Raw genomic sequence first — 26,285 nt, 5'->3', positions numbered from 1 at the left:
CATTGACACAGTGACACGTTGACATGTTGCCGGTGACGCGTTGACACGGTGACGCGTTGACGGTGACACGGTGACGCGTTGACACGTTGACATGTTGCCGTTGACACGGTGACGCGTTGACGGTGACACGTTGACACGGTGACGCGTTGACACGTTGACGGTGACACGTTGACGGTGACACGTTGACACGTTGAAAGTCACTGAGCTCTTCAGTAAGACCATTCTACTGCCAATGTTTGTCTATGGAGATTGCATGGCTGTGTGCTTCGATTTTTATACACCTGTCAGCAAACGGGTATGGCTGAAATAGCCACTAATTTGAAGGGGGTGTCCACATACTTTTGTATATATAGTGTAGCAGCGTGACACAATTTACGTTGTACTAAAATACACAGTCGTGACATCGTATGACAGCTCGATGAAGATTCATATTATTTTCTCTGGAGTAAACATCATTACTTGTAGAGATGTTTCCCACTTCATTGCACCCATTGTAAACACAGTGCTGTAGGGCGGTTGGCATCTGTGTGGCATCTATTCTGCCTGGTTAGGTCAGTTTAGGTTTGAAAGCCACTGAGCCATTCACCAGGGTAAGCATTGATAACAGCTTTGTAAACATTAGGATATACCGCCGACACTCATGGTAAAATGTACTGTAGAACCTCTCTGTCCAGTCACATTTCATAGTGTCTCTGTGCAGTTGGTTGGTTCGTCTTCTGGCCTCAGTAAAATGTACTGTAGAACCTCTCTGTCCAGTCACATTTCACAGTGTCTCTGTGCAGTTGGTTGGATCGTCTTCTGGCCTCAGTAAAATGTACTGTAGAACCTCTCTGTCCAGTCACATTTCATAGTGTCTCTGTGCAGTTGGTTGGTTCGTCTTCTGGCCTCAGTAAAATGTACTGTAGAACCTCTCTGTCCAGTCACATTTCATAGTGTCTCTGTGCAGTTGGTTGGATCGTCTTCTGGCCTCAGTAAAATGTACTGTAGAACCTCTCTGTCCAGTCACATTTCATAGTGTCTCTGTGCAGTTGGTTGGATCGTCTTCTGGCCTCAGTAAAATGTACTGTAGAACCTCTCTGTCCAGTCACATTTCATAGTGTCTCTGTGCAGTTGGTTGGTTCGTCTTCTGGCCTCAGTAAAATGTACTGTAGAACCTCTCTGTCCAGTCACATTTCATAGTGTCTCTGTGCAGTTGGTTGGTTCGTCTTCTGGCCTCAGTAAAATGTACTGTAGAACCTCTCTGTCCAGTCACATTTCATAGTGTCTCTGTGCAGTTGGTTGGTTCGTCTTCTGGCCTCAGTAAAATGTACTGTAGAACCTCTCTGTCCAGTCACATTTCATAGTGTCTCTGTGCAGTTGGTTGGATCGTCTTCTGGCCTCAGTAAAATGTACTGTAGAACCTCTCTGTCCAGTCACATTTCATAGTGTCTCTGTGCAGTTGGTTGGTTCGTCTTCTGGCCTCAGTAAAATGTACTGTAGAACCTCTCTGTCCAGTCACATTTCATAGTGTCTCTGTGCAGTTGGTTGGTTCGTCTTCTGGCCTCAGTAAAATGTACTGTAGAACCTCTCTGTCCAGTCACATTTCATAGTGTCTCTGTGCAGTTGGTTGGTTCGTCTTCTGGCCTCAGTAAAATGTACTGTAGAACCTCTCTGTCCAGTCACATTTCATAGTGTCTCTGTGCAGTTGGTTGGTTCGTCTTCTGGCCTCAGTAAAATGTACTGTAGAACCTCTCTGTCCAGTCACATTTCACAGTGTCTCTGTGCAGTTGGTTGGTTCGTCTTCTGGCCTCAGTAAAATGTACTGTAGAACCTCTCTGTCCAGTCACATTTCATAGTGTCTCTGTGCAGTTGGTTGGATCGTCTTCTGGCCTCAGTAAAATGTACTGTAGAACCTCTCTGTCCAGTCACATTTCACAGTGTCTCTGTGCAGTTGGTTGGTTCGTCTTCTGGCCTCAGTAAAATGTACTGTAGAACCTCTCTGTCCAGTCACATTTCATAGTGTCTCTGTGCAGTTGGTTGGATCGTCTTCTGGCCTCAGTAAAATGTACTGTAGAACCTCTCTGTCCAGTCACATTTCATAGTGTCTCTGTGCAGTTGGTTGGTTCGTCTTCTGGCCTCAGTAAAATGTACTGTAGAACCTCTCTGTCCAGTCACATTTCATAGTGTCTCTTGTGCAGTTGGTTGGTTCGTCTTCTGGCCTCAGTAAAATGTACTGTAGAACCTCTCTGTCCAGTCACATTTCATAGTGTCTCTGTGCAGTTGGTTGGATCGTCTTCTGGCCTCAGTAAAATGTACTGTAGAACCTCTCTGTCCAGTCACATTTCATAGTGTCTCTGTGCAGTTGGTTGGTTCGTCTTCTGGCCTCAGTAAAATGTCACCATAGTTGGATAGAGTTTATATAACCATTGTTTATGAGTGGAGCAGTGAAATTCACGAAGCCTTAATCAAATCTTGCTGTTTATGAATGTCTGTCAGAGACACTAGTCAGCCTAGTGATGATGCACTGTACAGAGATCAGTTTGTGTTAGATTCTGAATAATGTAGTAGCAGTGGTACTCTGTTTGACAGTCATCACTGTGTCTCCCCCTCTCCCTCGTGGTATTGTCTCCCCCTCTCCCTCGTGTTATTGTCTCCCCCTCTCCCTCGTGGTATTGTCTCCCCCTCTCCCTCGTGGTATTGTCTCCCCCTCTCCCTCATGGTATTGTCTCCCTCGTGGTATTGTCTCTCCCTCGTGGTATTGTCTCCCCCTCTCCCTCATGGTATTGTCTCCCTCGTGGTATTGTCTCTCCCTCGTCGTATTGTCTCCCCCTCGTGGTATTGTCTCCCCCTCTCCCTCATGGTATTGTCTCCCTCGTGGTATTGTCTCTCCCTCGTCATATTGTCTCCCCCTCTCCCTCGTGGTATTGTCTCCCCCTCTCCCTCGTGGTATTGTCTCGCCCTCGTGGTATTGTCTCCCCCTCTCCCTCATGGTATTGTCTCCCCCTCTCCCTCATGGTATTGTCTCCCCCTCTCCCTCATGGTATTGTCTCCCTCGTGGTATTGTCTCTCCCTCGTGGTATTGTCTCCCCCTCTCCCTCATGGTATTGTCTCCCCCTCTCCCTCATGGTATTGTCTCCCTCGTGGTATTGTCTCTCCCTCGTCGTATTGTCTCCCCCTCTCCCTCGTGGTATTGTCTCCCCCTCTCCCTCGTGTTATTGTCTCCCCCTCTCCCTCGTGGTATTGTCTCCCCCTCTCCCTCGTGGTATTGTCTCCCTCGTGGTATTGTTTCCCCCTCTCCCTCGTGGTATTGTCTCTCCCTCGTGGTATTGTCTCCCACTGTCCCTCGTGGCATTGTCTCTCCCTCGTGGTATTGTCTCCCCCTCATTGTATTGTCTCCCCCTCATGGTATTGTCTCCCCCTCTCCCTCGTGGTATTGTCTCCCCCTCTCCCTTGTGGTTTTGTCTACAGCTGTGCGAGAGGAGCAGAGGGCTCTTCCCTGGCCTTTGTGTCGCCACGCGGCTCCTCCCCTCTCTCCCCCATTGTCGGTATCCTCCCCGTGCTCCCCAAGCAGGGGCCGCCAGCGTCCCGATCCGGCCCTGGCCCCGGCACCTGCCCCTGGGGCCAACAGGGGCCCGAACCCCCACCCTCCACTCATCAACAGCCTCAACTGCAGGGCAAAGCGCACCAGGTATGGTATTCCCGAGAATAGGTCCCGAAATGTCCTGGTTTTCCAGGAATCTAGGTTGGAGTGATTCCTGATTCATGGGAATCAGGAGGGAAGAAGCAGAGGGAATCATCCGACGTGGGAATTTTTGGGAACGAAATTTGCAACCCTACTTCGACTACTTGACTGAAAACTCTATGTAACTGAACCCAGGATTGTGGGAGAGGTGCTACAGCAGTATATCTGAATGGCAGAGTGTGTTCTATGCTGAGGGCCTGTCTGTCTCTGCCAGGGTTGGAAGGCTTGGCAGTGGGACACAGCATTCCTCTCATTAAGAGTATTGTTCCATGCAAAAGAGCCAGCCTCAGGGCACTGTGTGTATATCTCTTCTCTCTAATTGTCCAGTGTGACCAGAAGTGCTCTCTCTCTCTCTCTCTCTCTTCTATCTAATTGTCCAGTGTGACCAGAAGTGCTCTCTCTCTCTCTCTCTCTCTCTCGCTCTCTCTCTCCTATCTAATTGTCCTGTGTGACCAGAAGTGCTCTCTCTCTCTCTCTTCTCTAATTGTCCTGCATGACCAGAAGTGCTCTCTCTCTCTCGCTCTCTCTCTCTCCTATCTAATTGTCCTGTGTGACCAGAAGTGCTCTCTCTCTCTCCTCTCTAATTGTCCTGTGTGACCAGAAGTGCTCTCTCTCTCTCTCTCTCTCTCTCCTATCTAATTGTCCTGTGTGACCAGAAGTGCTCTCTCTCTTCTCTAATTGTCCTGTGTGACCAGACGTGCTCTCTCTCTCTCTCTCTCTCTCTCTCTCTTCTCTAATTGTCCTGTGTGACCAGAAGTGCTCTCTCTCTCTCTCTCCTATCTAATTGTCCTGTGTGACCAGAAGTGCTCTCTCTCTTCTCTAATTGTCCTGTGTGACCAGACGTGCTCTCTCTCTCTCTCTCTCTCTCTCTCTTCTCTAATTGTCCTGTGTGACCAGAAGTGCTCTCTCTCTTTGGCCTGTCTTTCTAAACACTGTTTCTCTGTCTGTCTTTCTCTTGTTCTCTCAATTGTGTTCACCATCCCCTTTTATTTCATTTGTCCACTCTCACAAATACAATCATCTAATCCTCCTCCTTCCTCACATCCTCCTCTCTCTGCCTCCTCCTCCTCCATCGTTAACATGAGGACAGTTCCCTTAACCGATCGCAGCTCAGCTTCCATTGACCACCTTTTGACTCCCCCCACCACAGTTTGCGCCTTTTTTTAAAGGAAGGACTGTGGTTTTTAGCCTGTTAGCTAGCCTGTGTCTGCATCCCAATTCTCCACCCTCCTCTTGAAGTGTGTACTTGCACACATCCCATCATGGATTTAACAACGGTGGAACCCCCCCCCCCCCCCCCCCCCACGATGTTTACACCATTGATAAATCCATGACGGGAAGTGTACACGATCAGGATGCAACCTACCGATCTGTCTGTCATGGCCCCCTGAGGGAGTTTAGTATTATTTCAAATGATTCATTTACTATGAAACAGAAGGGATATGACTCCCTATGTCTGTTAGAAGTCGTTCAACCTTTCCCAGTTGCGTTGGTCGTCCCGTTGAGGGACTTATGATGCTGCCTGTACCTTTTCGCCTGACGTTTTCTAGAAGAAGTTATTAAAACTTATCTCCCAACAAAATGAGAAAAGTGAGATTTCTTTCTGTTCAACCTGGTCCCGCCATTTTGGAGCTTGTATTTCACTAATTCACCTTTCAACCTTCAATACTCTCAATAACAATGTATGAGGCTACTAAAATAACACAAAGACTTTCGTAGTCATATTCATTGTACAGCAGTTAACGTGTTTATTTATTAATTACAATTTTTCTCACAATAGTCTTTTTTTTTTTTTATATATAAAACTTGACACATTGTCATGAAAAGCATGTGGCCAATAAGAAACATTACCTAGAATTTGATATTGACCAGAACATGTTTTTTTCTATCAGCCACTACTTGTTCCACTAACTCCTCCCCCATGACTCTAAGCATCTATTCTGACATCACGTGGTTATTGACCTTTTTGTTATTGTATGTATGAGTTGTCAAGCATTCCCTTATACCTTTGTTTTAGCTAATTATGTTTTCATTTTGTGTTTTTCTTATGTTGAATTCTGTTGCTTTTTTTTCTTCTTCCATTCAAAACACAATTCCTTCTCTTTTTATATTTTTCCTTGACCCTGTTTCTGTCTCGCTCCCCTACCTCATTTCTCCCACATCATTCTCTGTGCCCTGTTCTCTCCCCTACCTCATTTCTCCCACATCATTCTCTGTGCCCTGTTCTCTCCCCTACCTCATTTCTCCCACATCATTCTCTGTGCCCTGTTCTCTCCCCTACCTCATTTCTCCCACATCATTCTCTGTGCCCTGTTCTCTCCCCTACCTCATTTCTCCCACATCATTCTCTGTGCCCTGTTCTCTCCCCTACCTCATTTCTCCCACATCATTCTCTGTGCCCTGTTCTCTCCCCTACCTCATTTCTCCCACATCATTCTCTGTGCCCTGTTCTCTCCCCTACCTCATTTCTCCCACATCATTCTCTGTGCCCTGTTCTCTCCCCTACTTCATTTCTCCCACATCATTCTCTGTGCCCTGTTCTCTCCCCTACCTCATTTCTCCCACATCATTCTCTGTGCCCTGTTCTCTCCCCTACCTCATTTCTCCCACATCATTCTCTGTGCCCTGTTCTCTCCCCTACCTCATTTCTCCCACATCATTCTCTGTGCCCTGTTCTCTCCCCTACCTCATTTCTCCCACATCATTCTCTGTGCCCTGTTCTCTCCCCTACCTCATTTCTCCCACATCATTCTCTGTGCCCTGTTCTCTCCCCTACCTCATTTCTCCCACATCATTCTCTGTGCCCTGTTCTCTCCCCTACCTCATTTCTCCCACATCATTCTCTGTGCCCTGTTCTCTCCCCTACCTCATTTCTCCCACATCATTCTCTGTGCCCTGTTCTCTCCCCTACCTCATTTCTCCCACATCATTCTCTGTGCCCTGTTCTCTCCCCTACCTCATTTCTCCCACATCATTCTCTGTGCCCTGTTCTCTCCCCTACCTCATTTCTCCCACATCATTCTCTGTGCCCTGTTCTCTCCCCTACCTCATTTCTCCCACATCATTCTCTGTGCCCTGTTCTCTCCCCTACCTCATTTCTCCCACATCATTCTCTGTGCCCTGTTCTCTCCCCTACCTCATTTCTCCCACATCATTCTCTGTGCCCTGTTCTCTCCCCTACCTCATTTCTCCCACATCATTCTCTGTGCCCTGTTCTCTCCCCTACCTCATTTCTCCCACATCATTCTCTGTGCCCTGTTCTCTCCCCTACCTCATTTCTCCCACATCATTCTCTGTGCCCTGTTCTCTCCCCTACCTCATTTCTCCCACATCATTCTCTGTGCCCTGTTCTCTCCCCTACCTCATTTCTCCCACATCATTCTCTGTGCCCTGTTCTCTCCCCTACCTCATTTCTCCCACATCATTCTCTGTGCCCTGTTCTCTCCCCTACCTCATTTCTCCCACATCATTCTCTGTGCCCTGTTCTCTCCCCTACCTCATTTCTCCCACATCATTCTCTGTGCCCTGTTCTCTCCCCTACCTCATTTCTCCCACATCATTCTCTGTGCCCTGTTCTCTCCCCTACCTCATTTCTCCCACATCATTCTCTGTGCCCTGTTCTCTCCCCTACCTCATTTCTCCCACATCATTCTCTGTGCCCTGTTCTCTCCCCTACCTCATTTCTCCCACATCATTCTCTGTGCCCTGTTCTCTCCCCTACCTCATTTCTCCCACATCATTCTCTGTGCCCTGTTCTCTCCCCTACCTCATTTCTCCCACATCATTCTCTGTGCCCTGTTCTCTCCCCTACCTCATTTCTCCCACATCATTCTCTGTGCCCTGTTCTCTCCCCTACCTCATTTCTCCCACATCATTCTCTGTGCCCTGTTCTCTCCCCTACCTCATTTCTCCCACATCATTCTCTGTGCCCTGTTCTCTCCCCTACCTCATTTCTCCCACATCATTCTCTGTGCCCTGTTCTCTCCCCTACCTCATTTCTCCCACATCATTCTCTGTGCCCTGTTCTCTCCCCTACCTCATTTCTCCCACATCATTCTCTGTGCCCTGTTCTCTCCTCTACCCCTGGTCTTTTCTTTTTTTTTTACATTCCCTTGCTCTTCCCTGCTCCCATCGCCGTGGTAGCCAACAGGGCCTGGTTGCCAGGGGCAACCTCTACAGCCGCCACGTCAACACCCGGGGCTTTGGGCAGTTGTTGGAGACACAGCCGAACATCTTCAAACTGCCAGGTAATCAGATTTGATTGGCTACGGGACGTGTGTAGTACACCGTAAGAACACGCCATTAAGAACTACGGGTTATATCCCAAAAGGCACCCTATTCCAGATATAGCGCACTACTTTTGACCAGAGCCCTAGGGACCCTGGTTAAAAGTAGTGCACTACATAGGGAATAGGGTGCCATTTGGGACAAACTACATTACACAGCATGCCCATGGATGTACTGCGTGGTCCATTCTGACCTCTGACCTGTTAGTGCTGTGTGTCTCCTCAGGTTTGAGACCAGTGTTGAGAGACAGAGAGACTGACATAGGAGGACAGAGAGAGCCACTGGGACACAGAGACAGGTTTGACAGCCAAGGAGTCCTAACTCACCCTCACATAGAAACACTACTAGAAGGTTATACATCTCACAGACTGTACATCATAAATGTATGTAGTGGATTGGAAAGGCATTGAATAGTGGGCGGATACAAATGACAGAATGGCAGAAGACCTGTGTTTTGACAATGACCTCTTCTTTGTTCTCCCTCTGCGGCACACAAATTATTTATCTTCCTTCTTCACTCTCTCTGTTTCTCTATCACACTCATCGCCTCTTCTTCTCTCTTCATCCCTCCGTTTCAACCAGGTCCCTGCCTGAGCTACAAAAAGTATGGGGACAATGACACATTTGTTGTTTTGGCTCTGGACTCCAGCACTTTGATTTGAAATGATACAATGACTATGAGGTTAAGGTGTAGACTGTCAGCTTCAATTTTATAGTATTTTCATCCATACCGGGGTGAACTGTTTAGAAATTACACCACTTTTTGTACATAGTCCCCCTATTTTAGGGGACCAAAACTATTCGGACAAATTCAGTTGTGTATTAATGTGCAAAGTCACTGTCCCAATAATTTTGGACCTCACGTGTCTCTCCCATCCAGGAAGGAGCCGCCCCCATCCAGGAAGGAGCCGCTCCGTTCCCAGACCATCATGATGACCACCAGAGAACCAGACAGACAGGCCGAGACGGAGACCAGGGTGCTGGAGAAGGGGCTCCGGAAGGGGTTAGCAGGAGAGCCCTTTCCAGGAAGGGGTAGGGGAGAAGGAGGTGGGCCTCTGGAGGTGGTTGAGAAGGGACCATCGGAGCCTGAGCGGGACCGAGGTAGAGGAGGAAGCTCCTGGGGAGTAGGAGGAGGGCCCCTGGTGGTGGTTGAGAAGGGACCATCAAAGCCTGAGAGGGACATGGGGACAGGAGGGTGGTCGTGGATGCTGGGAGAGAGCTGCTGTAACACAGCCCAGTGGGCCAGGCAGGACTATAGAAACACCAGACCCTGGTGACGCACATGGACAAACAGACTGATGATTGGGGAGAAAAGAGATGAGAGAAGAAAGCCACATATGCATACAGATGAAGAGAAAAGAGAGATAAAAAGAGAAGAAATCCAATTCTCCACTTCCCTTCATCCCTCTTTCCTGATCACTAATTAGTGGTACTATGTTTATAACAAGACAGAATGAGTGAGGGGTTTGGTCGGTACGCAGCAATAGTCAGCCAGATGTCTCTTATCACTGAGTGTTGTATCTGTCCCAAATGGCACCCTTTTTAGTGCACTACTTTCTACCAGAGCCAAGGTCGTAGGGTGCCATTTGGGATGTACATAGACCGTGCGAGAGTGTAACATGATGGGGTTACAGCACAATGATCAGAATGTGGCAGTGAATGGCGAAGTTTTACACACCTCCTAAAATCTGCAAAGGCAATGGAGCCATGCTTGAAATTCCATTAGACTTGAGTTTACCAGACATATTTTATGGCACTTTAATTAATTTTGTTGTAACTATTTCATTCAAATGTTTTTTTTTTTTTTTTACATCTGAAGAGAAAGTACTATGCTATGAATGTTTTTTTTTTTCTATAAATAAATTGGCTACACAGACGATCACAGAAACGGACTCGTCCCTAATGTTGATGGAATAGCATTATGAGTTAGCCCTGTGTTATGTATTATGAATCAGAATCAATCAAATCCCCTCCACAATAATAGTCTGTTGAACCAGCTGCAGCGCTCTTTACTGGCTGGGTGGGTCCAGTACTACCACTAAAACCTCAGACATGTCAGTACAAAGCAGGGTTGTGTTCATTAGGTACCAAATGGAAGAACATTTTGAAAAAACAGGGAGGAACTACTTGGATTTATCCAATTAAAGTTCCCTTTCCTCGGCTTTGGAATGGTACGACCCAATTAAAAGTTCCCTTTCCTCGGCTTTGGAATGGTACGACCCAATTAAAAGTTCCCTTTCCTCGGCTTTGGAATGGTACGACCCAATTAAAAGTTCCCTTTCCTCGGCTTTGGAATGGTACGACCCAATTAAAAGTTCCCTTTCCTCGGCTTTGGAATGGTACGACCCAATGAAAGTTTTGAATTATGGCTATTACTAATTCATGGATAGAGGGGATAGAGGGGATAGACGTACACTGTGTGGACAAAACATTAAGAACACCTTCCTGATATTGAGTTGTCTTGCCCTTTCACCCTCTGAACGACACAAACCATGTCTCAATTGTCTCAAGGCTTAAACATCCGTCTTTAACCCGTCTCCTCCCCTTCATCTTTAACCCGTCTCCTCCCCTTCATCTTTAACCCGTCTCCTCCCCTTCACCTTTAACCCGTCTCCTCCCCTTCATCTTTAACCCGTCTCCTCCCCTTCATCTACACTGATTTAAAGTGGATTTAACAAAGTGACATCAATAAGGGATCATAGACTGACTAGGGGAATCCAGGTGAAAGCTGTCATGGAAAGAGCAGATGTTCTTAATGTTTTATACAATCGGCGTATGTCAACATGTATCATTAACCAGCCAGACAGAAAGACCAACACAGACTGCTCACGATGACTGTATCATTAACCAGCCAGACAGAAAGACCAACACAGACTGCTCACGATGACTGTATCATTAACCAGCCAGACAGAAAGACCAACACAGAATGCTCACGATGACTGTATCATTAACCAGCCAGACAGAAAGACCAACACAGACTGCTCACGATCACCATCGAAACTGACTCCAAGGCTTTCTTGCTATTTGTTTTTTTTGTCTAGGAGTCGTGTTCCATGATGATGCGTACAGCACGTCCCGTCCATCTGGCTCTTTCCCCTTGTCATGACACGTACTGTACAGACAGGCTTGGTATCCCGGCAACACTTCCACAAGCTAAGAGGGGGGGGTCACACCATATAAGTATAATCTATAGAAAGGGCTTAGGAACCTCCATCCCATTATGCCATCATTGACTTGAATGGGGCGGTTCATTCTAAAGATTCTATTTGTAACGGGTCACACAGCTTGAATGGGGCGGTTCATTCTAAAGATTCTATTTGTAATGGGTCACACAGCTTGAATGGGGCGGTTCATTCTAAAGATTCTATTTGTAATGGGTCACACAGCTTGAATGGGGCGGTTCATTCTAAAGATTCTATTTGTAATGGGTCACACAGCATGGCATAGAACACAGCGTGGTTCATTCTAAAGATTATATTTGTAATGGGTCACACAGCATGGCATAGAACATGTAGAACACAGCGTGGTTCATTCTAAAGGTTCTATTTGTAATGGGTCACACAGCTTGGCATAGAACATGTAGAACACAGCGTGGTTCATTCTAAAGGTTCTATTTGTAATGGGTCACACAGCATGGCATAGAACATGTAGAACACAGCGTGGTTCATTCTAAAGGTTCTATTTGTAAATGGGTCACACAGCTTGGCATAGAACATGTAGAACACAGCGTGGTTCATTCTAAAGGTTCTATTTGTAATGGGTCACACAGCATGGCATAGAACATGTAGAACACAGCGTGGTTCATTCTAAAGGTTCTATTTGTAATGGGTCACACAGCATGGTATAGAACATGTAGAACACAGCGTGGTTCATTCTAAAGGTTCTATTTGTAATGGGTCACACAGCATGGCATAGAACATATAGAACACAGCGTGGTTCATTCTAAAGGTTCTATTTGTAATGGGTCACACAGCATGGCATAGAACATATAGAACACAGCGTGTTAAGTTATTGTTCTCACTGAACAACCGCACCAACGCTTAATGTCCAAGGACTACTGTCATTATGTACAAAAATCTGGATTTATTTTTCTTTAAAATAGTCTGACAACCAACATTTAACATGAGGTTCAGTACAAACAAATGATACACTTGAAATAAATCATATATCCTTTGTTTATCTGTTGGATTCTCTTCAGATTTCTGTTTAAAATATTTACAAATGTAGCATGAAGTGTAAGGGTCTCTCTCGGTTTCCCACAATTAAATGGAGTCTGTTGTCATATACTGTTCAGAACACTGCAGTCATAAAGAACAGCATCAAACCAACACTGAGTTTTGTTTGCCAAGGCCTGATGGGGCATTCCCTACTTGGGTACAACGTTACGGTGAGATGGCCTACTTGGGTACAAAGTTACGGTGAGATGGCCTACTTGGGTACAATGTTACGGTGAGATGGCCTACTTGGGTACAAAGTTACGGTGAGATGGCCTACTTGGGTACAACGTTACGGTGAGATGGCCTACTTGGGTACAACGTTACGGTGAGATGGCCTACTTGGGTACAACGTTACGGTGAGATGGCCTACTTGGGTACAACGTTACGGTGAGATGGCCTACTTGGGTACAACGTTACGGTGAGATGGCCTACTTGGGTACAACGTTACGGTGAGATGGCCTACTTGGGTACAAAGTTACGGTGAGATGGCCTACTTGGGTACAAAGTTACGGTGAGATGGCCTACTTGGGTACAACGTTACGGTGAGATGGCCTACTTGGGTACAAAGTTACGGTGAGATGGCCTACTTGGGTACAACGTTACGGTGAGATGGCCTACTTGGGTACAAAGTTACGGTGAGATGGCCTACTTGGGTACAAAGTTACGGTGAGATGGCCTACTTGGGTACAACGTTACGGTGAGATGGCCTACTTGGGTACAAAGTTACGGTGAGATGGCCTACTTGGGTACAACGTTACGGTGAGATGGGCTACTTGGGTACAACGTTACGGTGAGATGGCCTACTTGGGTACACCGTTACGGTGAGATGGCCTACTTGGGTACAACGTTACGGTGAGATGGCCTACTTGGGTACAACGTTACGGTGAGATGGCCTACTTGGGTACAACGTTACGGTGAGATGGCCTACTTGGGTACAACGTTACGGTGAGATGGCCTACTTGGAAGCGATACAGCTTTTGAATTATCTAGTAGTGCCAAATTATTTACGATCTAGCAACAAATGATCTGTCTTGATGTGTTAATAAAAACCATTCATCTGAGGGATGTATTTGAAGGAAACTGCTCCTGCTCTCCCCCCCCCCCCCCCCCCCCCAGAGTCTTTAAAAAGGCTACTTCCTTGAGCGGGCCTCTATCAGTGTGAACTGCGTTGGGTTTCACATGCACTACACACTACACACAAAACGGCACCTTCAGAAAGTATTCACACCTAGACTTTTTCCACATTTTGTTGTTAGAGCCTGAAATTTCAAAAGGATTCAATTAAGATGAAAAAAATAAATAATTAATTGTCACTGGCCACTGACAAAATACCCCATCATGTCAAAGTGGAATTATGTTTTTTTTAAATGAATTACACATGAAAAGCTGAAATGTCTTTAGTTAATAAGTATTCAACCCCTTTGTTATGGAAAAGCCTAAATAGGTTCTGGAGTAAAAAATGTGCTTAAGAAGTCACATAACTTTGTACCCAAGTAGAGACTAACATTATTTTTTAAATGACTACCTCATCTCTGTACCCCACACATACACATAACTGGAAGGTCCCTCTGTCCAGCAGTGAATTTCAAAACAGATTCAATCACAAAGACCAGGGAGGTTTTTCAATGCCTCAAACAGCACCTATTGGTAAATGGGTTAAAAATGTTTTTAAAACTCAGACATTTGAATATCTGTTTGAGTTATGGTGGAGTTGTTAAAATACACTTCAGATGGTGTATCAATACACCCAGTCACTACAAAGATACAGGTGTCCTACCTAACTCAGTTGCCAGAGAGGAAGGAAACCACTCACGGATTTCACTATGAGACCAGTGACTTTAAAAACAGTTAAAGAGTTTAATGGCTTTAATAGGAGAAAACGGAGGATGGATCAACAACATTGTTGTTACTCCACAAAACGAACCTAATTGACAGAATGAAAATAACGTTTTGTCCGGAATACAAAGTGATATGTTCGGGATAAACTCTCCAGATTTTCAAGCAAAGTGGTTGCTGCATCATGTTATGTGTATGCTTGTAATCATTAAGGATTGTGGAGTTTTTCAGGATAAAAAAAAAATAAAATGGAATCGAGCTAAGCACAGACAAAATCCTAGAGGGAAAACCTTGTTCAGTCTGCTTTCCACTAGACACTGGTAGATGAATTCACCTTTCAGCAGGATAATAACATAAAACACAAGGCCAAATCTAAACTGGAGTTGCTTACCAAGCCACAGTGAATGTTCTTGAGAGGCCGAGTTACAGTTTTGACTTAAATCTACAGCAAGACCTGAACATGTTTGTCTAGCAAGGATGACAGAGCTTGAAGAATTTTAAAAAGAATAATGGGCAAATGTTGCACAATCCAGGTGTGGAAAACTATTAGAGATTTACACAGAGAGGTGCCAGAGGTGCTTCTACAAAGTATTGACTCAGGTGTGTGAACACTTATGTAAAAAAAATAATTAAAAAAATATATGTTTTTACTTTGTCATTATGGGATAGTGTGTACATGGGTTAGAATTTTTTTTAAAGTTATTTAATACATTTTCAAGTCAGGTTGTAACAACAACATGAGAGAGAGAGCGAGAGACAGACAGAGAGCGCGAGAGAGAGAGAGCGCGAGAGAGCGAGAGAGAGACAGAGAGCGCGAGAGAGAGAGCAAGAGAGAGCGAGAGAGAGAGACCGAGAGAGAGCGAGCGACAGAGAGAGCGAGAGAGCGAGAGAGACAGACAGAGACAGACAGACAGAGAGAGAGACAGAGAGAGACAGACAAACAGAGAGAGAGAGACAGAGAGACAGGGGTATGAATACTTTCTGAAGGCACTGCAAGTAACTCAGTTCTTTAACTAGAGCTCCGTCTTGGCTGTTTTTTTTCCTTTCTGTTGGCGCTTTTCCGTACGTGCTCATTGGACCGTGGGGGACCTATCGAGTTAAAAAGAGGACGTTTAATGATTACAAACATTGAGATCTGCATAGTTTCACGCCACCTCGGGTTGCACCTCTCTAAGTCATGGAAAAAAACAGACCCCTGTCTCGTAACCCGAGTTTATCGCTTGGCAAGCTCCTTCCATCCATCCAAACCCCTTTCCCTGCTTTTACCTCCCTTAAGCCCCTTTCACACCCCAAGCAGTACAAACACCTGGGTCATGTTCATTAGGCATCGAATTAAGAAAACCTGACTGAAACAGTGGAGGGACTATCTGGACTTGTCCAATTAAAAAAAACACTCTTGTCTTCTGTTGCAAAACAAACAAAAAATGTCAAGTGCTTCTGTTCCCTAATGAATGAAACACCAGCCTGCTCATCTACTGGCATTTAAACCCCTTTAAACCCTCTTTAACTCTGCATTGTAACTGTCCCCACCACTGCTCCGTATCTACAAAAGTACTTTGGGAGAAAGGATGAAGAGCGGAGAATAAGGATGCAGCCACAGGGATGCGGCCTTTAGGTCTCCATTCATTTTGTATTGTGGAAGTTCAGAGATTGAGACAAAATGTGCAGTAGCGTTTAACGTGAATTCTCCGCGAACGTAGGAACATTGCCATTAAAAATGTCAAATTGCACTATAGTGCTGAACTTCTGCGATATGGATTGACTGGAGTCCTTAGTCTCTAGTCAGCCTGGCCCAGCAAGGTGAGGTAGATGGTGGACTGGAGGAAGCGAGGGTAGCAGTCTGTATCCAGGAGGGAGTAGATGCGTTTCTGGGCGTGAGACAGGGAGGTGTGTGATGGGGCCTGTAGGAGCTGTGTGGTTAGATCTCTGGTCTTACTGTCCAAGTTCACCTGAGAAGAGAGAAAAGAGAGCGAGAGAGAAAAGAGAAAAAAGAAAAGAGCAGAGAGAATAGAGAGCGAGAGAGAATAGAGAGCGAGAGAGAATAGAGAGAGAATAGAGAGCGAGAGAGAATAGAGAGCGAGAGAGAAAAGAGAGAATAGAGAGAGAGAATAGAGAGCGAGAGAATAGAGAGCGAGAGAGAATAGAGAGCGAGAGAGAAAAGAGAGAATAGAGAGCGAGAGAGAATAGAGAGCGAGAGAGAATAGAGAGCGAGAGAGAAAAGAGAGAATAGAGAGCGAGAGAGAATAGAGAGAGAATAGAGAGCGAGAGAATAGAGAGCGAGAGAGAAAAGAGAGCGAGAGAGAAAAGAGAGCGAGAGAGAAAAGAGAGCGAGAGAGAAAAGAGAGCGAGAGAGAAAAGAGAGTGAGAGAGAAAAGAGAGCGAGAATGAACTGGGTCCAGATAAGTTAAAAAGACACTGATTAATAAACTTCCATGCAGGTTGTAGTAGATAGGAAAGATAACCATGGCAACATAATCCTGGTAGATGGATGGAGACACTGACAGATATAAAAGCCAGCCGGAACAACAGATAGACGGACAGCCAGCCAGGCAGGGAGGACCACAGACAGAAACAGGCCCGCCCGCCAGCCAGCCCAAGTCAATGTATAGACAAAGTCTGATAGACGGACAGCCAGCCAGGCAGGGAGGACCACAGACAGAAACAGGCCCGTCCACCAGCCAGCCAGCCAGCCAGCCAGCCCGCAAGCCAGCCCAAGTCAATGCATAGACAAAGTCTGTATACCTCTCGCGGTGCCCCCGCCTCGATATAGGTGACAGTGATCTCCTTGGCCCGTCTGTGCAGGCTGAAGTTGTTGGAGGAGTTTCTGTACTGCTCACAGGCCAGATAGAACTGCAGATTCTCCTCACTAAACTCTGAGCGAAGGAATGCTCCAAACACAGACACGCCCACTGGAGAGGGGGAGGGGGGGTTGAAGACGAGAGAGAGGGGGAGGGGGGGGTTGAAGAAGAGAGAGAGGGGGAGGAGTATTAGGGTTTATGAAAATACACCACATTTAGGACGTCACTAGAGAGGAAGAGGAGACAGATGGGATGTTCACACACTTGGCCAATACAGTGACATGCAAACAAACACGTACATACTGCACACACACACACGTACACACTATTGGCCAATACAGTGACATGCAAACACACACTTAGAAATATTTACATAGATACAGCACGTAAATATGCACAGACTGTAAAAGTCCTAAAATCAAATCATAGGATTTTTTTCACTACATTTTCATTATTGCCATCTAAAATCTGTCATATATACATCCCCTCCATACTCCCTCTCTCCCCCTCCCCTACTTCTCTCTCACCCCTACTTCTCTTTCTCTCCCCCTCCCCTACTTCTCTTTCTCTCCCCCTCCCCTACTTCTCTTTCTCTCCCCCTCCCCTACTCTCTCTCTCCCCCTCCCCTACTCTCTCTCTCCCCCTCCCCTACTTCTCTCTCTCCCCCCCTCCTACTTCTCTCTCTCCCCCCCTCCTACTTCTCTCTCTCCCCCCTCCTACTTCTCTCTCTCCCCCCCTCCTACTTCTCTCTCTCCCCCCCTCCTACTTCTCTCTCTCCCCCCTCCCCTACTTCTCTCTCCCCCCTCCCCTACTTCTCTCTCTCCCCCCTCCCCTACTTCTCTCCCCCCTCTCCCCTACTTCTCTCCCCCTCCCCTACTTCTCCCCCCTCCTCCCCTACTTCTTTCTCTCTCTCCCCCTTCCCTACTTCTTTCTCTCTCCCCCTCCCCTACTTCTTTCTCTCTCCCCCTCCCCTACTTCTTTCTCTCTCTCCCTCCCCTACTTCTCTCTCCCTCCCTCCCCTACTTCTTTCTCTCCCCCTCCGCTACTTCTTTCTCCCCCCTCCTCCCCTACTTCTTTCTCTCCCCCTCCTCCCCTACTTCTTTCTCTCCCCCTCCCCTACTTCTTTCTCTCTCTCCCTCCCCTACTTCTTTCTCTCTCTCCCTCCCCTACTTCTTTCTCTCCCCCTCCCCTACTTCTTTCTCTCTCTCCCTCCCCTACTTCTTTCTCTCTCTCCCTCCCCTACTTCTTTCTCTCTCTCCCTCCCCTACTTCTTTCTCTCTCTCCCTCCCCTACTTCTCTCTCTCCCTCCCCTACTTCTCTCTCTCCCTCCCCTACTTCTTTCTCTCCCCCTCCGCTACTTCTTTCTCCCCCCTCCTCCCCTACTTCTTTCTCTCTCTCCCCTCCCCTACTTCTTTCTCTCTTCCCCTCCCCTACTTCTTTCTCTCTCTCCCCTCCCCTACTTCTTTCTCTCTCTCCCCTCCCCTACTTCTTTCTCTCTCCCCCTCCCCTACTTCTTTCTCTCCTCCCCTACTTCTTTCTCTCCTCCCCTACTTATTTCTCTCCCCCCTACTTCTTTCTCTCTCCCCCTCCCCTACTTCTTTCTCTCTCCCCCTACTTCTTTCTCTCTCCCCCTCCCCTACTTTCTCTCCCCCCTCCCCTACTTTCTCTCCCTCCCTCCCCTACTTTCTCTCCCCCTCCCCCCTACTTTCTCTCCCCCTCCCCCCTACTTCTTTCTCTCTCCCTCCCCTCCCTCTCTCCCTCCCCCCCCCACTTCTTTCTCTCTCTCATTCACTTCTTGTTTTTGCTTAGACACTGGGTTACAACATATTTTTGTGCAAAGAGGAAATATAAGAGGGCAGCAGATTGCGGACACAGTGGTTATTATACAGTGGTTATCCTCGTAAACAGCCTCTATGTTAAAGTTATCCTCTCAAAACAGGCTGTACGTGGTGTTAAAGTTGTGCAGACTGTCAGACTAAGCTTGGCCACCACAATCACTGCATGCTTTCCAAAACCTCTAGCTATTGACCTTTAACTAAGTGCTTGAGCAACCTTTTAAAGTTCACAATGTGTTTACACTACGTATTCAAGATTGTGTACTCGGCTCTTGTATACATATTACTAACATTAGAGTGGTGTGTATGTGCGTGTGTGTGTGTGTATGTGTGTGTGTGTGTGTGTATGTGTATGTGTGTATGTGTGTATGTGTGTGTGTGTGTGTGTGTGCGTGTATGTGCGCGTGTGTGTGTGAATGTGTGTATGTGTGTGTGTGTGCGTGTGTTTGTGCGTGTGTGTGTGTGTATATGTGTGTATGTGTGTGTGTGTGTGTGCGTGTATGTGCGTGCGTGTGTGTGCGCGCGAATGTAAATCAAATAAAGAAACTACTTTCAGTTGATCTATATGACATTCAATCCCTCAGATAGGAGTTTATATTTCTAATAGACATGTGGCCTGTATTCGAACCAGGGACTGTAGTGACACCGTTTGCAATGAGATGCAGTGCCTTAGACCGCTGCACCACTCGGGAGCCCCATATACCTATCAATGTATGGTGCGTGGGGCATGTGTAGCCCTTACAGTGAAATACTTACTTACAAGCCCTTAATATCTTAACTTCTTAAAGCATTGTGAATAAAAGTAACAAATAATTCACCGGCAGAAGTAAAGTAGTAAAGTTCCACTTTGCTTCCTAATATAAATCCACTTTGCTTCCTAATATAAATCCACTTTGCTTCCTAATATAAATCCACTTTGCTTCCTAATATAAATCCACTTTGCTTCCTAATATAAATCCACTTTGCTTCCTAATATAAATCCACTTTGCTTCCTAATATAAATCCACTTTGCTTCCTAATATAAATCCACTTTGCTTCCTAATATAAATCCACTTTGCTTCCTAATATAAATCCACTTTGCTTCCTAATATAAATCCACTTTGCTTCCTAATATAAATCCACTTTGCTTCCTAATATAAATCCACTTTGCTTCCTAATATAAATCCACTTTGCTTCCTAATATAAATCCACTTTGCTTCCTAATATAAATCCACTTTGCTTCCTAATATAAATCCACTTTGCTTCCTAATATAAATCCACTTTGCTTCCTAATATAAATCCACTTTGCTTCCTAATATAAATCCACTTTGCTTCCTAATATAAATCCACTTTGCTTCCTAATATAAATCCACTTTGCTTCCTAATATAAATCCACTTTGCTTCCTAATATAAATCCACTTTGCTTCCTAATATAAATCCACTTTGCCTCCTAATATAAATCCACTTTGCTTCCTAATATAAATCCACTTTGCTTCCTAATATAAATCCACTTTGCTTCCTAATATAAATCCACTTTGCTTCCTAATATAAATCCACTTTGCTTCCTAATATAAATCCACTTTGCTTCCTAATATAAATCCACTTTGCTTCCTAATATAAATCCACTTTGCTTCCTAATATAAATCAATTTTGCTTCCTAATATAAATCCACTTTGCTTCCTAATATAAATCCACTTTGCTTCCTAATATAAATCCACTTTGCTTCCTAATATAAATCCACTTTGCTTCCTAATATAAATCCACTTTGCTTCCTAATATAAATCCACTTTGCCTCCTAATATAAATCCACTTTGCCTCCTAATATAAATCCACTTTGCTTCCTAATATAAATCCACTTTGCTTCCTAATATAAATCCACTTTGCTTCCTAATATAAATCCACTTTGCCTCCTAATATAAATCCACTTTGCCTCCTAATATAAATCCACTTTGCTTCCTAATATAAATCCACTTTGCTTCCTAATATAAATCCACTTTGCTTCCTAATATAAATCCACTTTGCTTCCTAATATAAATCCACTTTGCTTCTTAATATAAATCCACTTTGCTTCTATAATTAAAATATTAGTTTGTATTTCTTACAGCTAGTTTACACTTTCTTTGCAAATTGTCACTAAATCATGTTAGCAGCTAATGTTAATCGCTAGTTAGCTGACTAGCTAATAAAATGTACTGAGTCAGAGTAAATGTAGCTAGCTAATACAGCCTGATACTGGTACTGGTGGAGGCCTAAATCAGCATGTTTGTGTATCAGTATCTTCTAAATCAAAGTGGAGCTGGCAAATCGCAATTGCAACACTTGGTTAAAAATATCATGCAGCCTTTACGTGGCAATGTAGAAATGATCTCGTTTTAGATCAACGTTTGGTTGAAGTTTGATTGAACAGTATTAAACAATCAGAATGGAGAAAGCCCCATTGCATTCTCACACAATCAGAATGGAGAAAGCCCCATTGCATTCTCACACAATCAGAATGGAGAAAGCCCCATTGCATTCTCAAACAATCAGAATGGAGAAAGCCCCATTGCATTCTCACACAATCAGAATGGAGAAAGCCCCATTGCATTCTCACACAATCAGAATGGAGAAAGCCCCATTGCATTCTCACAATCAGAATGGAGAAAGCTCCATTGCATTCTCACACAATCAGAATGGAGGAAGCCCCATTGCATTCTCACACAATCAGAATGGAGAAAGCCCCATTGCATTCTCACACAATCAGAATGTAGAAAGCCCCATTGCATTCTCAAACAATCAGAATGGAGAAAGCCCCATTACATTCTCACACAATCAGAATGGAGAAAGTCCCATTTACAAGTTATTTCACAGTAGAGGGTGGCCTGGTCTACCAGCCAGGAGGGTGGCCTGGTCTACTTACTCCGACTAGCCAGGAGGGTGGCCTGGTCTACTTACTCCGACTAGCCAGGAGGGTGGCCTGGTCTACTTACTCCGACTAGCCAGGAGGGTGGCCTGGTCTACTTACTCCGACTAGCCAGGAGGGTGGCCTGGTCTACTTACTCCAACTAGCCAGGAGGGTGGCCTGGTCTACTTACTCCAACTAGCCAGGAGGGTGGCCTGGTCTACTTACTCCGACTAGCCAGGAGGGTGGCCTGGTCTACTTACTCCGACTAGCCAGGAGGGTGGCCTGGTCTACTTACTCCAACTAGCCAGGAGGGTGGCCTGGTCTACTTACTCCAACTAGCCAGGAGGGTGGCCTGGTCTACTTACTCCGACTAGCCAGGAGGGTGGCCTGGTCTACTTACTCCGACTAGCCAGGAGGGTGGCCTGGTCTACTTACTCCAACTAGCCAGGAGGGTGGCCTGGTCTACTTACTCCAACTAGCCAGGAGGGTGGCCTGGTCTACTTACTCCGACTAGCCAGGAGGGTGGCCTGGTCTACTTACTCCAACTAGCCAGGAGGGTGGCCTGGTCTACTTACTCCGACTAGCCAGGAGGGTGGCCTGGTCTACTTACTCCGACTAGCCAGGAGGGTGGCCTGGTCTACTTACTCCGACTAGCCAGGAGGGTGGCCTGGTCTACTTACTCTGACTAGCCAGGAGGGTGGCCTGGTCTACTTACTCCGACTAGCCAGGAGGGTGGCCTGGTCTACTTACTCCGACTAGCCAGGAGGGTGGCCTGGTCTACTTACTCCGACTAGCCAGGAGGGTGGCCTGGTCTACTTACTCCGACTAGCCAGGAGGGTGGCCTGGTCTACTTACTCCGACTAGCCAGGAGGGCGTCCAGCGACTCAGCCCACTTATCCAGTTCCTCCCGGCTGAACTGGACCTTGCTGTGGCCCACCTGACTCCATTGGCGAAGGAACGGGAGGCGGGACCGCTGCTCTTTAACACTGGAGAGGAAGAGACAGGGGAGAGAGGGGAGAGAGGGAGAGACATGAAGGGGGAGAGAGGGAGAGACATGAAGGGGGAGAGAGGGAGAGACATGGAGATAGGGAGATAGGGAGAGACATGGAGAGACAGGGGAGATAGGGAGAGACATGGAGAGAGGGGGAGACAGGGAGAGACATGGAGAGAGGGGGAGACAGGGAGAGACATGGAGAGAGGGGGAGACAGGGAGAGACATGGAGAGAGGGGGAGACAGGGAGAAACATGGAGAGAGGGGGAGACAGGGAGAAACATGGAGAGAGGGGGAGACAGGGAGAAACATGGAAAGAGGGGAGACAGGGAGAGACATGGAGAGAGCGGGAGACAGGGAAAGAGAATGAGAGAGAGGGAAAGAGAGAAAGGAGGGGTGGGGAGACAGGGAAAGGGAGAGACAATGAGAAGTAGAGAGAGACAGGGAGAGCGAGAGAGACAGGGAGAGAGGGGGGGTAAGGAGAGAGGGGGAGACAAGGACAGAGAGATGAGGACAGACAGAGAGATGAGGACAGACAGAGAGACAAGGCGATGACAAGATAAGAGTATGTTTTGGTGTGGTTGGATCTGATTCCATGACGACACCACCCTCATTTCCACAACTGGTTGGCTCAGTATCATTACAACCTCAAGGGTGGCATTCTTCCAAACGGAACTTCTTACTGTACATCCCAAATGGCACCCTATTCCCTATGTCGTTCCAGACAGGCACCCTGTTCCCTATGTCGTTCCAGACGGCACCCTATTCCCTATGTCGTTTCCTCTTTGAAAGAAACCTCGTCCCCATGCTATTGGCCACAGTGGAGGAAATGTACGGAGCGATTGCTAAGACAGTTACTGAATACCAATGAAGTGACGAGGATATTTTAGTATATCCGTGTGACATCAGCGTTGAAGATCAAAACATTTCCCCCCCCCCCCCAAACGGACTTTGGATGACCATCGGAATGCAATGCCCAGGCACATTGATGAGCTTACCGGTCTTTCTGCTCTGGGTTAAACAGGTTGGAGTGTGACGAATGGGGACTCTGAAAATAGAGACACGATTAGTTTATTTCCAAATTTAAATCATCGGCATGTGTCACACACTAACAGGCAGGCAGCACACACACACACACACACACACACACACACAGAGACACCTCAGCGGTATGACCTTGGTTTTAGGCCCAATCGTAATATATAATTTAAGGAAGTTCTGTTTGAGCAATATTTTTCCGTCATCGTCGCCATAAGAAAACAACGTTGCCTCCGGGAAAGACTGTGGTTGAACTCAATGTGTGTGCCAATAGGAGAAGGACTTGTCACCACCAAACTTGGTATTCATTGCTTTTGCCATTTAGCAGATCAGATGCTATTATACAAAGGATAAAATTATGGATTTTAAGAGTGCTTAATGAGTTACGCATAATCTCAATCAAATTTTGAATATATGACTAAAAATGTAAATGTGATTGAATATGAAATCCTTAATTATGTCTTACTTTGACTTTTGATATTTAAGTATATTTAAAACCAAATATTTTTAGACTTTTACTCAAGTAGTATTTTACTGGGTGACTTTCACTTTTACTTGAGTAACTTTCTATTAAGGTATCTTTACTTTTACTCAAGTATGACAATTGGGTAGTTTTTCCACCACTGGGTGCAGGACACTACAGGGGGTGCAGGACACTACAGGGGGTGCAGGACACTACAGGGGGTGCAGGACACTACAGGGGGTGCAGGACACTACAGGGGGTGCAGGACACTACAGGGGGTGCAGGACACTACAGGGGGTGCAGGACACTACAGGGGGTGCAGGACACTACAGGGGACTAGAACTTATGTAGAACTAATCTAGAACTAATGTAGAACTAATGTAGAACTAAGCTAGAACTAAAGTAGTCAAAAGTCATCACACACACAAGCTATTCATTCCCACACATCCAGCCTAACACATCCAATACCAAACACACTGTCAGAGACCACTCCTCTAGTGACCCTGACCTCCCACGTCACTCTTTACCTGCCCAAACAGGCTCTTCAGATGTAGCTTGGCTGCTGACAGCTTGGCTCTGGCGTGGGACCGTTGCTGTGACTTGAAGGAAAAGGGGCTGGAGTCAAAGGTTGAGTACGAGGGAGAGGGCGGAGGCCGGTCGTGCCTGCCCACGCTCTCTGTGCTGCTACCCGAAGTCGCCGGCGCCAACTGGCCGTCACTGTACGCCCTGCATCCTTCGCTGAGGTTCACCACTCTCAGATGACCCTTACCCTCTGGCCTCCCCAGTTCTGTGACGTTCTCCACGCTGACGCTGTGCTCCTTGCCCAGCTCCCCCCTCCCCGGTGTCCTCCCAGGGCTGGCCTCAGGCTCCAGGATGATGGGCGTGGGGGGGAGAGAGGTGGTTCGCCCATCCAGTGTGTCCTCTCCCAGGTGTGGGGTGTAGGTGCCTGACTCCCCGTCCCGGCTGTGGTAGTTCTGGTCCTTAAGCTCCACCTTCTTCCACGGCAGGAAGTCCATATTCAATAGGGACCCCTCGGAGCTGAACCGACGCATGATGGCAGCGCCGCCGGATGGAGGGAAGGAGGGATATAGGTGCAGGTAGGGAACCACAGAAGGGAAGCCAAGCGGGTATGGGAAATGGAAGAGAGAGAGAGACAGAGAGAGACAGAGAGAGAGAGAGAGAGAGAGAGCGACACAGAGAGAGACAGAGAGAGAGCGACACAGAGAGAGACAGAGAGAGCGACAGAGACAGAGAGAGAGAGAGAGAGAGAGAGAGAGCGACACAGAGAGAGAGACAGAGAGAGCAACAGAGAGAGAGACAGGGACAGAGAGAGAGAGAGAGAGAGAGAGAGGAGAGGCACTGGAGGAAAGACTGCAGCAAAGAACAGTGTTTAAAAGAAAACAGAGACGGGAGGAAGATCAAATCGGACAATCACAGAAAATGTCGAAATTCATCAGGGTCTACCATTTCATATCATTGGTACACTTTTACAGAGTTAGGTCTGCAAGCTGCTGAGTCAAAGCCAGCCACTCTGACATGCTCACATGTCTGTACAGCTACAGGTAGAAACACAGGGCCGAATCCCAAAAGCTACCCTATTCCCTAAAATAGTGTTCTACTTTTGAACAGAGATCATGAGTATGTATGATCAGGAGTACCATGTCCGTTGCTGTCGTTGCCCCCCCTCCCGTGATATTCACGTGACATATTGAAAGCACCTATTAGTTTTCAACTGAAATGAAAAGACCTCAACATAAATGTGTTGGCCCCTTGGCTGCAATAATTAGATACACTGTAGCCGTCTACTGATGCGTGTTCAGATTTGTACTGATTTGAGTGCATCGTCTCCCTGCAACTTGACCCACATCTAAATGACATACAGTATTGTGACAAAAGATCACGTGTGAGTGAGACTGATTTTATTTAAACAGCAACATGTTTTCAACATTGTGTATTAAAGTAATAACTCTCAAATCAAATTGTATTGGGTCACATACACGTGTTTAGCAGATGTTATTGCGGTAACATCTGCTAAACATTCCGTGTTTATCTTGGGTATAAATCAAATCTTTAAAACCTGGGCTGCCGATAAGGCATTACATGAGTGTCAGGTAGCCTAGCGGTTAGAGCATTGGGCAGTCACCAAAAAGTCGCGAGTTCGAATACCCGAACCCACAAGGGTTGTGCAGGAGGTGGAGTCTGTCGATATGCCCTGGAGCAAGGCATCTACCATCAT

General features: G+C 46.4%; 2 protein-coding genes across 12 annotated transcripts in view; one reads left to right on the top strand and one right to left on the bottom strand.

Annotated features, from left to right (window-relative positions):
- Window positions 1-9,892, top strand: part of LOC110487864 (alpha-tubulin N-acetyltransferase 1) — a 52,192-nt gene extending 42,300 nt beyond the window's left edge. For 2 of the 11 annotated variants that reach the window (XM_036971676.1, XM_036971674.1), the window contains 4 exons: window positions 3,448-3,667; window positions 7,865-7,968; window positions 8,234-8,306; window positions 8,889-9,892. In XM_036971676.1, the coding sequence (XP_036827571.1) occupies window positions 3,448-3,667; window positions 7,865-7,968; window positions 8,234-8,306; window positions 8,889-9,285 (794 nt within the window). In that variant the 3' untranslated portion in view covers window positions 9,286-9,892. Of the gene's footprint in view, window positions 1-3,447; window positions 3,668-4,811; window positions 7,969-8,233; window positions 8,307-8,888 lie in introns of those variants that run through there. The other 9 variants (XM_036971677.1, XM_036971675.1, XM_036971682.1 and 6 more) reach the window with 7 other exon arrangements.
- A 5,042-nt stretch (window positions 9,893-14,934) lies between these two features.
- si:ch211-152p11.4 (regulator of G-protein signaling 3) lies at window positions 14,935-25,295 on the bottom strand. Its single transcript, XM_036971670.1, has 5 exons — window positions 24,577-25,295; window positions 23,547-23,596; window positions 22,413-22,543; window positions 16,804-16,970; window positions 14,935-16,010 (listed from the first exon to the last, which is right to left on the bottom strand). Exons 1-5 carry the CDS (start codon window positions 25,099-25,101, stop codon window positions 15,840-15,842), a joined length of 1,044 nt encoding a protein of 347 aa, XP_036827565.1. The 5' UTR covers window positions 25,102-25,295; the 3' UTR covers window positions 14,935-15,839.
- Window positions 25,296-26,285: the final 990 nt, after the last annotated feature.

The sequence above is a fragment of the Oncorhynchus mykiss genome, chromosome 32 (genome assembly GCF_013265735.2).
Source record: "Oncorhynchus mykiss isolate Arlee chromosome 32, USDA_OmykA_1.1, whole genome shotgun sequence".
Lineage (NCBI taxonomy): Eukaryota > Metazoa > Chordata > Actinopteri > Salmoniformes > Salmonidae > Oncorhynchus > Oncorhynchus mykiss.
Note: the sequence above shows the minus strand (reverse complement) of the source record. Positions and strands in the feature narration are given on the sequence as shown.